Below are 14,365 nucleotides of genomic sequence, written 5' to 3'. Positions count from 1 at the left end.
GATGACTGCTCAGTGATTCTAGAAGTTATTTCAGATGACTGCTCAGTGATTCTAGAAGTTATTTCAGATGACTGCTCAGTGATTCTAGAAGTTATTTCAGATGACTGCTCAGTGATTCTAGAAGTTATTTCAGATGACTGCTCAGTGATTCTAGAAGTTATTTCAGATGACTGCTCAGTGATTCTAGAAGTTATTTCAGATGACTGCTCAGTGATTCTAGAAGTTATTTCAGATGACTGCTTGTTCTAGTTTCAAGAGTAAAGGGGACTAAAGGGATATTAAAGGGCTTTCTATCTAGGTTTCAGTTTGATATTAAAGGTGCTATACACAGGTTTTTTAAATTTACATTTTGTGTTGTAATTTCATAAAATGTCCATAATATATCTACAGAAATAGTGGAATGATGGTGTGTTTCACAGTATTGCTTGCCAGTGTTGTGATTGACTGATATTCGCCTCAAAATGTAATAGATTTGACTTTAACTGTGTTATCAAGTGGGAATCGCTCTGCAATTTAAATTGTACAATGATTTCCCTACACTATTCAGTGCTTGTTTTTTCACATAAACTGAAATTGAGCGAACAGTGTAGCAGCCAGGGAATAAAACATAAAAAAATCCACTAAATAACACAGTCTGAATTTACAATGCAAAAATTCTACTAAATAATAATATAATAAAAAATCCTGTGTAGCGTCTTTTAATATTAGTCCGAGTCAGAGATATCCTCACCTGCTATTGGTCCCTGCAGGAAGTCATGTTGTCAGTTGGACCATTTGTTAAAACAGATTTATGGGTTTAACCATAAATATCAGACACAAGAATGTACATTTTTGTAGAAAATAAATATTTTAATTAAATTTATATATAAGTAGAAATGTAAAGATTATGGGTGAGGGAGGGACAATATATTTCATACTGCCTTTTTAATGCTTTATATATCTTTTAGTTGAAACGCCCTCAACATAATACAGCAGAACCTGCCTTGCTTTACTTTGAGATCTCTCAGGGCCTCTTAGTTAATAAGCTTTTGTAGCATTCTGTTCTGGGTATTGTAAACCATTCTTCTGTTGCTGGTGAGTTGAAGTTAAGGACTCATTGTGCCATAAAGCAACACAAGAACATAGTGTTCTTGTTAAATTCTTTTAAAGCAGCTCAAATTACTTGAAAAAGATGATGTAATTCATGCTTGTTTATAAAGTCACACCTGAAATAAAAGTGTATTTTCTGTTTTATAGATATCCCAAATGGAAAGCAGCTTGTGTCCTCTTGTTATTGTGTATGGTCCGGAGCCATGGTCTCCAACAGGTAGATCGTGAGCTACAAGTAGCTACCAGCCCACCTATGACCTCGCCATGCAATTCTGAAAGAACATGCACTTTTTAAATATAATCCTTCACAAACTGTCATAAACAAAAATCTCCCAGCTACTAACCAATCAAAGCCACATTGATATTATCCCAGCCCTTGTAAGCCACTCGGCTTGAAAAGCCAAACCTAGCACAATAGTAATCTGCCAAATCATGTCCAGCAAAAATGCCTTTGTCTGTTTGGTGAGCGCATTTGTGGATCACTCAATATGTAGCCTATTAGAGATGCTAGTAATAGTAATGGCCTTGTGGGTAGACTTTGCCCAAAACGTTCTTAATTAAATGTTAACTGTGAAGTAGGCTTATCTGACAAAGATATCATGATTATTTGGATCAATTGGGGGGTCATTGTTTTGCAAACTCTGCCATAACATATGAAGCAGCAGAAGGCCTGACAAACATGTCTAGACAAACACATTTCTCTGTAAATGTCGCAATTAAAGGGGAATTACACAAAAACATTTGATTTTTCCCCCCCCAGACATCAAAATGTGTCTTCTGATGTGATTTTGAGCATTGACATGTTCTCAAAACATCAATGTTTGTTATTCCTCTACGAATAACTGTAATATTGAAATAAACTGTGAAACAGAAACAACAACCAGGAAAAATAAAGTCTGGAAAATACAAAATAATTTTATGGGACTTGTAATGACAAATCGTATCCACCTGCCAAAAAGTGTCCACCTGCGTCACAATTGGATTCGATGAGTTCTAGCTTCGGTTGCTAGGGCTATTTTACGAGAATTTGCAAAATTCTGACTGGCCTACGTAATGAACCAAAGCGTCCCTTGTTATACTGGATGCTTAGCTCTATTATACCTCGTAGCGGTCGCGTAGGACACAGGAAGCGGGCAGTTCTAGTTCTATTTCACATCAGAAGCGCTCGCTCAGTATGCACTAAATGATTACCTCAGAAATGCTCTTCAAGATGGTGTTTTTGACTGACAACCTGCTGACTACCTGCTGCTTCAGAGGCCTGGAAAGGGAACACTTTCTTTACCATATATTTGTCTTTATATAAGAAAATATTGTTCAATAGGAATAAATCATTTCAGCTGTTTTTAGATTTGACGTTGCTAGCTAATGTACTCAGCCTGCTAGCTAACTGTTATTGTAGCTTTCTGTTTGTATGTAGCTTGCACTTCAATGGCATCCCTCTGAGATTTTCTTATCTTTCCAACCAGGCGAAGTACTATGAAGACACCTCTGATCTCGACAAGAGGCGCAACATTCGCAGTGTTGACAACTCCTCAGTAAGGAAAGTAGCTATTTGCTGTCCTAGAAGTCGCTAATTGGTCATGTGCATGTAATTGTGATGGACGCTTTAGGAGAGCGGAATAACGTCGTGGGAGAGACAAAAAGTGAGAAAAAACATCCTAAATATGTTTAGAACTACAAATTAACTTTCTTCTGTCGATTCTTGTTTTTTTTTTGGTCACAATTCCAATCCTCCTTTATCCGGGCTTGAGACCGGCAAAAGTGACCCAAAAGAGACACTGGCGGAGCTACTTAAGTTTTTTTTATTTTAGATGACATTTTTTTGTTTAGTTTTCTTAATTTGGTTTGGTTTTCACTGGTTACATTAGTGACCATATCCCCCGTGCATCCTGCAAAGGCGGAGGTGTTGTAAATATTTACGATAGCAAATTTCAATTTACAAAAAACAAAAAAATAAGTTTTCGTCTGTTGAGCTTGTAGTCATGAAATCTATGCAGCCTACTCAATCCCTTTTTATAGCTACTGTTTACAGGCCTCCTGGGCCATATACAGCGTTCCTCATTGAGTTCCCTGAATTCCTAGCGGACCATGTAGTCATAGCAGATAATATTCTAATTTTTGGTGACTTTAATATTCACATGGAAAAGTCCACAGACCCACTCCAAAAGGCTTTCGGAGCCATCATCGACTCGGTGGGTTTTGTCCAACATGTCTCTGGACCTAGTTTTGTCCCAAGGAATAAATGTTGTGAATCTTAATGTTTTTCCTCATAATCCTGGACTATCGGACCACCATTTTATTATGTTTGCAATTGCAACAAATAATCTGCTCAGACCCCAACGAAGGAGCATCAAAAGTCATGCTATAAATTCTCAGACAACAAAGATTCCTTGATGCCCTTCCAGACTCCCTCTGCCTACCCAAGGACGTCAGAGGACAAAAATCAGTTAGCCACCTAACTGCGGAACTCAATTTAACCTTGCACAATATCCTAGATGCAGTTGCACCCCTAAAAACTAAAAACATTTGTCATAAGAAACTAGCTCCATGGTATACAGAAAATACCTGAGCTCTGAAGCAAGCTTCCAGAAAATTGGAACGGAATTGGCGCCACACCAAACTGGAAGTCTTCCGACTAGCTTAGAAAGACAGTACCGTGCAGTACCGAAGAGCCCTTACTGCTGCTCGATCATCCTATTTTTCTAACTTAATTGAGGAAAATAAAGAACAATCCGAAATGTATGGATATTGTCGCAAAGCTAACTAAAAAGCAGCATTCCCCAAATGAGGATGGCTTTCACTTCAGCAGTAATAAATTAATGAACTTCTTTGAGGAAAAGATCATGATTATTAGAAAGCAAATTACGGACACTTTACATCTGCGTATTCCTTCAAAGCTCAGTTGTCCTGAGTCTGCACAACTGCCAGGACCTAGGATCAAGGGAGACACTCAAATGTTTTAGTACTATATCACTTGACATAATGATGAAAATAATCATGGCCTTTAAACCTTCAAGCTGCATACTGGACCCTATTCCAACTAAACTACTGAAAGAGCTGCTTCCTGTGCTTGGCTCTCCTATGTTGAACATAATAAACGGCTCTCTATCCACCAGATGTGTACCAAACTCACTACAAGTGGCAGTAATAAAGCCTCTCTTGAAAAAGACCATCCTTGACCCAGAAAATATAAACTTTCGGCCTATATCGAATCTTCCATTCCTCTCAATTTTTTTAGAAAAAGCTGATGCGCAGCAACTCACTGCCTTCCTGAAGACAAACAATATATACGAAATGCTTCAGTCTGGTTTTAGACCCAATCATAGCACTGAGACTGCACTTGTGAAGGTGGTAAATGACCTTTTAATGGCATCAGACCGAGGTTTTGCATCTGTCCTCGTGCTCCTAGACCTTAGTGCTGCTTTTGATACCATCGATCACCACATTATTTTGGAGAGATTGGAAACCCAAATTGGTCTACACGGACAAGTTCTGGTCTGATATCAGTTTGTCTCTGTGAATGGTTTGTCCTCTGACAAATCAACTGTAAATTTTGGTGTTCCTCAAAGTTCCGTTTTAGGACCACTATTGATTTCATTATATATTGGGGATGTCAAGCGAAAACATAATGTTAACTTTCACTGCTATGTGGATGACACATTTCAATGAAACATGGTGAAACATGGTGAAGCCGCAAAATTAGGCACATCCATGCCTGCACAAATATATTTGGGCAGATGACCACTTGTGGCAGAAGGGACAGGGCTTGGTATAGTGGTGCTGTAGCCAGCAAACTCCTTGATGCTCCCTCTATTGTAGACTGATTGGAGGAAGCATGCTGGCTGTGTTGAGATGTATGGGTTTGCATTCTACACATTCTACACAATACCATTTTATATCAAATGAAATGGGTAAAGTACACATTAACTAGTCATTGTGAGTGAGGGTCTGTCTGTTTGTTTGTATGAGAACGACCATAGCCTGTGTGTGTGTGTGTGTGTGTGTGTGTGTGTGTGTGTGTGTGTGTGTGTGTGTGTGTGTGTGTATATACAGTGCCGTGCGAAAGTATTCGGCCCCCTTGAACTTTGCGACCTTTTGCCACATTTCAGGCTTCAAGCATAAAGATATAAAACTGTATTTTTTTGTGAAGAATCAACAACAAGTGGGACACAATCATGAAGTGGAACGACATTTATTGGATATTTCAAACTTTTTTAACAAATCAAAAACTGAAAGAAAAAAAAATTGGGCGTGCAAAATTATTCAGCCCCTTTACTTTCAGTGCAGCAAACTCTCCAGAAGTTCAGTGAGGATCTCTGAATGATCCAATGTTGACCTAAATGACTAATGATGATAAATACAATCCACCTGTGTGTAATCAAGTCTCTGTATAAATGCACCTGCACTGTGATAGTCTCAGAGGTCCGTTAAAAGCGCAGAGAGCATCATGAAGAACAAAGAACACACCAGGCAGGTCCGAGATACTGTTGTGAAGAAGTTTAAAGCCGGATTTGGATACAAAAAGATTTCCCAAGCTTTAAACATCCCAAGGAGCACTGTGCAAGCGATAATATTGAAATGGAAGGAGTATCAGACCACTGTACATTTACATTACATTTAAGTCATTTAGCAGACGCTCTTATCCAGAGCGACTTACCAAGACCTGGCCGTCCCTCTAAACTTTCAGCTCATACAAGGAGAAGTCTGATCAGAGATGCAGCCAAGAGGCCCATGATCACTCTGGATGAACTGCAGAGATCTACAGCTGAGGTGGGACACTGTCCATAGGACAACAATCAGTCGTATATTGCACAAATCTGGCCTTTATGGAAGAGTGGCAAGAAGAAAGCCATTTCTTAAAGATATCCATAAAAAGTGTAGTTTAAAGTTTGCCACAAGCCACCTGGGAGACCCACCAAACATGTGGAAGAAGGTGCTCTGGTCAGATGAAACCAAAATTGAACTTTTTGGCAACAATGCAAAACGTTATGTTTGGCGTAAAAGCAACACAGCTCATCACCCTGAACACAACATCCCCACTGTCAAACATGGTGGTGGCAGCATCATGGTTTGGGCCTGCTTTTCTTCAGCAGGGACAGGGCCAAATACAGGACCATTCTGGAAGAAAACCTGATGGAGTGTGCAAAGACCTGAGACTGGGACGGAGATTTGTCTTCCAACAAGACAATGATCCAAAACATAAAGCAAAATCTACAATGGAATGGTTCAAAAATAAACATATCCAGGTGTTAGAATGGCCAAGTCAAAGTCCAGACCTAATATAATATAATAATATAATAATATAAATATATAATAATAATATAATAATAATAATATATGCCATTTAGCAGACGCTTTTATCCAAAGCGACTTACAGTCATGTGTGCATACATTCTACGTATGGGTGGTCCCGGGAATCGAACCCACTAACCTGGCGTTACAAGCGCCATGCTCTACCAACTGAGCTACAGAAGGACTACAATCCAATCGAGAATCTGTGGAAACAATTGAAAACTGTTGTTCACAAATGCTCTCCATCCAACCTCACTGAGCTCGAGCTGTTTTGCAAGGAGGAATGGGAAAAAAATTCAGTCTCTCGATGTGCAAAACTGATAGACATACCCCAAGCGACTTACAGCTGTAATCGCAGCAAAAGGTGGAGCTACAAAGTATTAACTTAAGGGGGCTGAATAATTTTGCGCGCCCAATTTTTCAGTTTTTGATTTGTTAAAAAAGTTTGAAATATCCAATAAATGTCGTTCCACTTCATGATTGTGTCCCACTTGTTGTTGATTCTTCACAAAAAAATACAGTTTTATATCTTTGTTTGAAGCCTGAAATGTGGCAAAAGGTCGCAAAGTTCAAGGGGGCCGAATACTTTCGCAAGGCACTGTATATATAATTACTTTTGGCCCTTAGGCACATCTATGCCTGCACAAATATATTTGGGCAGATGAACACTTGTGGCAGGAGCAGAAGGGACAGAAGGGACAGAGGTAGAGTAGGTAGAATGTGGTGCAGTGGTGCTGTAGCCAGCAAGCTCCTTGATGCTCCCACTAATGTAGACTGATTGGAGGAAGCATGCTGGCTGTGTTGAGATGTATGGGTTTGCATTCTACACAATACCACAGCAGTCCCTCCCAGCTGCAGTCAGAGCAGGAGATGTTCACCCCTCCGTGTCCAGACTGCAAATTAATAGCGTTTGTGGGAAGCCGCCGCTGGCCTATCCCGCAATGGCTTACATTAAAAATAAAACAATTAACCTGAATTAGAGCCAGACTAGTTACCATGTTAAACAGATCAAAATATATTTTAGATTTGAGTTTCTTCAAAGGAGCCACACTTTGCCTTGATGAAAGCTTTGCACACTCCTGGCTTCACCTGGAATGCTTTTCCAGAAGTATTGAAGGAGTTCCCACATATGTGGAGCACTTGTTGGCTGAAGCCTATCAAAAGCTTCTAAAGCCATGACATAATAATCTGGAATTTAAAGGCACAGTCAACTCAGTGTATGTAAACCTCTGACCCACTGGAATTGTGATATTGTAAGTGAAATAATCTGTCTGTAAATAATTGTTGGAAAAATTACTTGTGACATGCACAAAGTCGATGTCCTAACCGACTTGCCAAAACTCTAGTTTGTTAACAAGAAATTTGTGCAGTGGTTGAAAAATTAGTTTTAATGACTCCGGCGTCAACTGTACATCACTGCTGCGTGCTTTGAATGGTGAGTTTTCTCGTCGTTTTGAGGATTTCAAAGTGTTGGAAAATGACATGCTGTTTGTTTCCTCTCCTTTCACCTTCAATGTGGATAACGCTCATCCTGACCTACAATTTGAGCTGATCGATCTTCAGTCTGTCTGTTTTGAGAACTATTCAAAACAATGTCACTGACGAGGTTCTGTGCATCTCTCAATGAACAAAGCTTTCCAAAGATTAGCAGTCATGCTCAGATGTTTGTACTGTTTGGGTCAACCTATGTATGTGAACAGACATGTTTAGTGTTGAAATATAACAAGTTAAGGCACAGATCATTTCTTACTGACTCACCTCTCAGCAATCCTGAGCTTAGCGAAGTCAGAAACTATACCTGACTTCACTGCTCTAGTTAACGCCCATCAGAGACTTCCCTCACACTGCTTGAGTAGTTTAAATGTAATGTTGAGCTCTCTCTTGTTTTTGTGCATAACGTTAACAAGAGTTCTGTCCGTGGCACTGAATGCTCAGTGTACTTTCCCTCCGTGTAGTTCATTGCATGTTTAATAATGAAAATACCTACCAAAAGGAGGACATGGATGTGGTTTATGTCTGTGTATGTAATGTTTTTATTTTAAAGTATTATATCTGTACGTGATTTACAGTAGATATCTGTCAACAGTCACATGTATAATCCTATAATGTGATTCTGGCCCACGATGCCAAAAATATATTCTGTTTATTATTTCACCTTTATTTAACCAGGTAGGCTAGTTGAGAACAAGTTCTCATTTACAACTGCGGCCAAGATAAAGCATAGCAGTGTGAACAGACAACAACACAGAGTTACACATGGGGTAAACAATAAACAAGTCAATAACACAGTAGAGAAAAAAAAGAGTATATACATTGTGTGCAAAAGGTATATACTCTTTTTTTTCTACTGTCTTATTGACTTGTTCTCAACTAGCCTACCTGGTTAAATAAAGGCGAGGAAAAAAATAAAAAAAATCTTGGCAAAGATGAAATGCTCATGAACAGGGATGTAACAAATTTGTGCACATTTGAGAGAAATAAGCTTTTTATGCGTATGGAACATATCTGGGATATTTTATTTCAGCTCATGAAAAATGGGACCACCACTACATGCTGCGTTTATATTTTTTGTAAAGCATAGTAATATATATATAGTAGTATATATATATAGTATATATATATATTTTTTACACATAAGACCCAAACGGGGTTCCATAGCATTGAAACGTTGTAAACTTATACTGAACCGCAGGAGGGCGCTGTTCTACCACTACACATCTAGTTTCTGTCTCCCCTATTGGCTCCTGTTCGTGTGTTGCTATGGTAACGGTCAATAGTAGTTTGTATGGCGAGCTGGAAAGATGGTAGTTAGCTTGCTAACAGAGACGAACTATAATGTCAAGGCTGTGTAGCCTGTTAGCAGGCTATTACCAGTGTCATAAACGGTAGCTAGCTAGGTATTTTAAGTTCAAAGATGTGTCCAACTCCGTTTGGCTGATAGTTAACGTTAGCTGCCACTGTTGGCAGTGAAGTAGCTCAACGAACAGTATAACGTTATATAGCTATGTTGCTAATGTATTTCTGATGTAATTTCAGTGTCTAAAGATGACAACCAGACTTCTTGCCTCATTTAATGTCTTGGACAACCACTCCAAGAAAGTCCTGGATGGGCATGCAAGGGCAAGTAGTTGACTAGCTTAGCCCTAACCTTTATTTAGTCAGCTATCAAGCTAACGTTCTTGTTACTATTTACTTATTATGTTGTATTTATTCACTGGCATTATAGGAGGTTGGTTTGTTGTTCCATCAATGAAGGTTTTAGCTATTTCAAATCATCTAACACACTAGTTCAATTGATCTTAATCTTATATTTATATTATTGACTATGGTTAGTAATATATTCTCAGAAGGAACACAGTACATGCTCCACAACATGTTTAATGTATATCAACCCCAAATAGTACATAGCTAAACTTTACATTTCCCCCCTTCATGCACCTGGAAGTAAATTGTTGTGAACCTGTTAAATTCTCCAGAAGAATCGTCTGCTGAGCCATGCCCCCCGGTGCTGCTGTGCCTCCTGCAGGAAGCCAGACCTGGTCCTGCCTCTGACTGTCAACTGTGACTGGGACTTTGAGTTCCCCAACGCTCGCAGGACCCCCATCTCCAAACCCAAGACCACCACTGACATCAACGTGGAGCAAGAGTTTCTGCACAACAAATTACGGTAGAATTAGAATAAACCATGTACTTTGGGTAAGAGGAACAAACTACGGCATAATTAGAACTAAATTATTGGGTTAGAGTAGGGTTAGAGTAGGAGGTGTCTATAGGTTTAGAGTAGTAGGAGGTGTCTTAGTCCTAATAAACTATTGGGTTAGGAGGTGTCTTAGTCCTAATAAACTACTGGGTTAGGAGGTGTCTTAGTCCTAATAAATTATTGGGTTAGGAGGTGTCTTAGTCCTAATAAACTATTGGGTTAGGAGGTGTCTTAGTCCTAATAAACTATTGGGTTGGTGTAGGAGGTGTCTTCGTCCTAAAACTATTGGGTTTGTATGGTAGGCGAGGCTGAAAACAGTAGCGAGGCTGTATATAGTAGACTATATACAGTAGCGAGGCTGTATACAGTAGAGACTGTATATAGTAGAGGCTATATACAGCAGAGGCTGTATACAGTAAAGACTATATACAGTAGCGAGGCTATATACAGTAGCGAGGCTGTATACAGTAGAGGCTGTATACAGTAGAGGCTGTATACAGTAGAGGCTGTATACAGTAGCGAGGCTGCATACAGTAGAGAGGCTGCAAACAGTAGAGGCTGCAAACAGTAGAGGCTGCATACCGTAGAGGCTGCATACAGTAGTTATATACAGTAGAGAGGCTGCATACAGTAGAGTCTGCATACAGTAGAGGCTGCATACAGTAGTTATATACAGTAGAGAGGTTGTATACAGTTGAGAGGCTATATACAGTAGAGGCTGTATACAGTAGAGGCTGTATTCCTGCCGTAATCCCTGGACCACAATAATACAGTAGAAACAAGTCTATATACGATGTGAGCAAAGGAGGTGAGATAAGGGAGGTAAAGGCAAAAGAAAGACTGCATACAGTAGTTATATACATTAGAGGCTGTATACAGTAGAGGTTATATATATACAGTAGAGGCTGTATACAGTAGTATACAGTAGAGGCTGTATACAATAGAGGCTGTATAGTGGCTGTATACAGGTTTTTATTTTTCATATTTTATTTCACCTTTATTTAACCAGGTAGGCAAGTTGAGAACAAGTTCTCATTTACAATTGCGACCTGGCCAAGATAAAGCAAAGCAGTTTGACAGATACAGCAACACAGAGTTACACATGGAGTGAAACAAACATACAGTCAATAATACAGTAGAAACAAGTCTATATACGATGTGAGCAAAGGAGGTGAGATAAGGGAGGTAAAGGCAAAAGAAAGGCCATGGTGGCAAAGTAAATACAATATAGCATGTAAAAGATGTGCCTGGCTCACGGCTAACTGGTGCTAGCTTCGTGACAGAGGCGTTAGCCACTATATCCAATCGGTAGCAGCGGTGATCCGGTGCCAAGGTTCAGAGTTTACAGCAAGGGTCCGGTGGAGTTTTGGGCTCTAGCCATGTATGAGTGGGGTTCGGGTGAACAGCTGAGTAGGCCGGGAGGTGGGCCTCAGGGATAGCTTCGGTACTGGGTGCCACGGTGAGTGAAAGCTAGCTGTGAGCTGTGAGCCAGCTAGCTGTGAGCCAGCTAGCTGTGAAGATCAGAAGTAGTGGTCCAGGGATTACGGCAGGAATCCGGCGTTGTTGTGGAGAGAGTCCGATATTGGTAGACTAGCGAGTATTATCCAGGCTAAGAACAGGGCTGGTATCTGTGCAGAAGGTAAAAGCCGCTAGCAGTGGCTAACAATGACTAAATAGCTTGTAGCTAATTAGCTGGTTAGCTTCTGGAGATACTTGAATGTGTTCTAAAATTGAAAATAATAGCGATTCCGTATCACATTGGGTGAGGCAGGTTACCGGAAGGTATAATCGAATAAAAAATCGAAAAGAAATTGATATATATATATATATGAGGTAGTATGTTCATGAATGTTTTGTTCGTGACTATGTATATATGATAAACGGAGTAGCAGCAGCGTAAAAGAGGGGTTGGGTAGCCATTTGATTACCTGTTCAGGAGGTAATCAACCCCACACATGAATGGTCTCAGGATGCTTTACTGTTGGCATGACACAGGACTGATGGTAGCGCTCACCTTGTCTTCCACATACAAGCTTTTTTCCGGATGCCCCAAACAATCGTAAGGGGGATTCATCAGAGAAAATGACTTTACCCCAGTCCTCAGCAGTCCAATCCCTGTACCTTTTGCAGAATATCAGTCTGTCCCTGATGTTTTTCCTGGAGAGAAGTGGCTTTTTGCTGTCCTTCTTGACACCAGGCCATCCTCCAAAAGTCTTCTCCTCACTGTGCGTGCAGATGCACTCACCTCCCTGCTGCCATTCCTGAGCAAGCTCTGTACTGGTGGTGCCCCGATCCCACAGCTGAATCAACTTTAGGAGACGGTCCTGGCGCTTGCTGGACTTTCTTGGGCTCCCTGAAGACTTCTTCACAACAATTGAACCGCTGTTCTTGAAGTTCTTGATGATCCGATAAATGGTTGATTTAGGTGCAATCTTACTGGCAGCAATATCCTTGCCTGTGAAGCACTTTTTGTGCAAAGCAATGATGATGGCACGTGTTTCCTTGCAGGTAACCATGATTGACAGAGGAAGAACAATGATTCCAAGCATCACCCTCTTTTTGAAGCTTCCAGTCTGTTATTCGAACTCAATCAGTGTCTGCTAAATGGCATATATTAATCAGCATGACAGAGCCTTGTCCTCGTCAACACTCACACCTGTGTTAACGAGAGAATCACTGACATGTCAGCTGGTCCTTTTGTGGCAGGGCTGAAATGCAGTGGAAATGTTTTTTGGGGATTCAGTTAATTTACATGGCAAAGAGGGACTTTGCAATTAATTGCAATTCATCTGATCACTCTTCATAACATTCTGGAGTATATGAAAATGACCATCATACAAACTGAAGCAGCAGACTTTGTGAAAATCAATATTTGTGTCCTTCTCAACTTTTGGCCACGACTGTACAAAATAAGTTACAAATAACGCAAAAAACCCCACAATAGCACAATTGGTTTGGCGCCAGTAAAACTGCTGCCATTTCTTCCGCCGCCATTTTAGATGTTGGGTTAGGGTATGATGTACCTGTTGGCTTAGGGTAGGAGTTTTCTTAGTACTAATACACTATTGGGTTGGAGTAGGAAGTGTTTTAGTACTAGTATAGTGTCTCATGTCTAGGGCCCTAACCCATGGCAGATGCTTAATTTGTAGAACCTAACCCGGTTCCTGTACAAATGTTTTACGTCCAGGGTATCAAAGCCAGCAACAGCAGCCTCGTCCACCACAGAAGACTTTAGCTGCAAACTGAAGGAGGCCGTAGGCAGCAGAGTGAGCGTCTGCACCTTCTCCAGCCCTGAATACCTTCCCTGGAGGATTGGACACAGGACAGGTGGGTTAAAGGGGGTACTATCCTCGACCTCTAACCCTACTCACCATGTAATACTGTCCTCTACCTCTAACCCTCCTCATCCTCACCATGTAATACTGTCCTCTAGCTCTAACCCTCCTCTTCCTCACCACATATACTGTCCTCTACCTCTAACCCTCCTCATCTGTCCTCTACCTCTAACCCTCCTCATCCTCACCATGTAATACTGTCCTCTACCTCTACCCCTCCTCTTCCTCACCATGTAATACTGTCCTCTACCTCTAACCCTCCTCATCCTCACCATGTAATACTGTCCTCTACCTCTACCCCTCCTCTTCCTCACCATGTAATACTGTCCTCTACCTCTAACCCTACTCATCCTCACCATGTAATACTGTCCTCTACCTCTAACCCTCCTCTTCCTCACCATGTAATACTGTCCTCTACCTCTAACCCTCCTCATCCTCACCATGTAATACTGTCCTCTACCTCTAACCCTCCTCATCCTCACCATGTAATACTGTCCTCTACCTCTAACCCTCTCCATCCTCACCATGTAATACTGTCTTCTACCTCTGACCCTCCTCATCCTCACCATGTAATACTGTCCTCAACCTCTAACCCTCCTCATCCTCACCATGTAATACTGTCCTCTACCTCTAACCCTCCTCATCCTCACCATGTAATACTGTCCTCTACCTCTAACCCTCCTCATCCTCACCATGTAATACTGTCCTCTAGCTCTAACCCTCCTCATCCTCACCATGTAATACTGTCCTCTACCTCTACCCCTCCTCTTCCTCACCATGTAATACTGTCCTCTACCTCTAACCCTCTCCATCCTCACCATGTAATACTGTCTTCTACCTCTACCCCTCCTCATCCTCACCATGTAATACTGTCCTCCTCTAACCCTCCACATCCTCACTATGTAATACTGTCCTCTACCTCTAACCCTCCTCATCCTCCCTGCCCCTA

The 14,365-nt window shown here is 40.9% G+C and overlaps 1 protein-coding gene across 1 annotated transcript in view; it reads left to right on the top strand.

The window, feature by feature from the left end:
• Nucleotides 1–2: 2 nt before the first annotated feature.
• LOC118375198 (uncharacterized) overlaps nt 3–14,365 on the top strand; it is a 31,336-nt gene continuing 16,973 nt past the window's right edge. Inside the window, exons 1-5 of the mRNA XM_035761702.2 lie at nt 3–1,306; nt 2,556–2,624; nt 9,418–9,501; nt 9,858–10,048; nt 13,269–13,408. Coding sequence (XP_035617595.1) covers nt 1,184–1,306; nt 2,556–2,624; nt 9,418–9,501; nt 9,858–10,048; nt 13,269–13,408 — 607 coding nt within the window. The 5' untranslated portion in view covers nt 3–1,183. The remainder of the gene's footprint in view (nt 1,307–2,555; nt 2,625–9,417; nt 9,502–9,857; nt 10,049–13,268; nt 13,409–14,365) is intronic.

Source organism: Oncorhynchus keta, chromosome 1, assembly GCF_023373465.1.
Source record: "Oncorhynchus keta strain PuntledgeMale-10-30-2019 chromosome 1, Oket_V2, whole genome shotgun sequence".
Lineage (NCBI taxonomy): Eukaryota > Metazoa > Chordata > Actinopteri > Salmoniformes > Salmonidae > Oncorhynchus > Oncorhynchus keta.
This window is presented reverse-complemented; position numbering and strand designations above follow the sequence as displayed.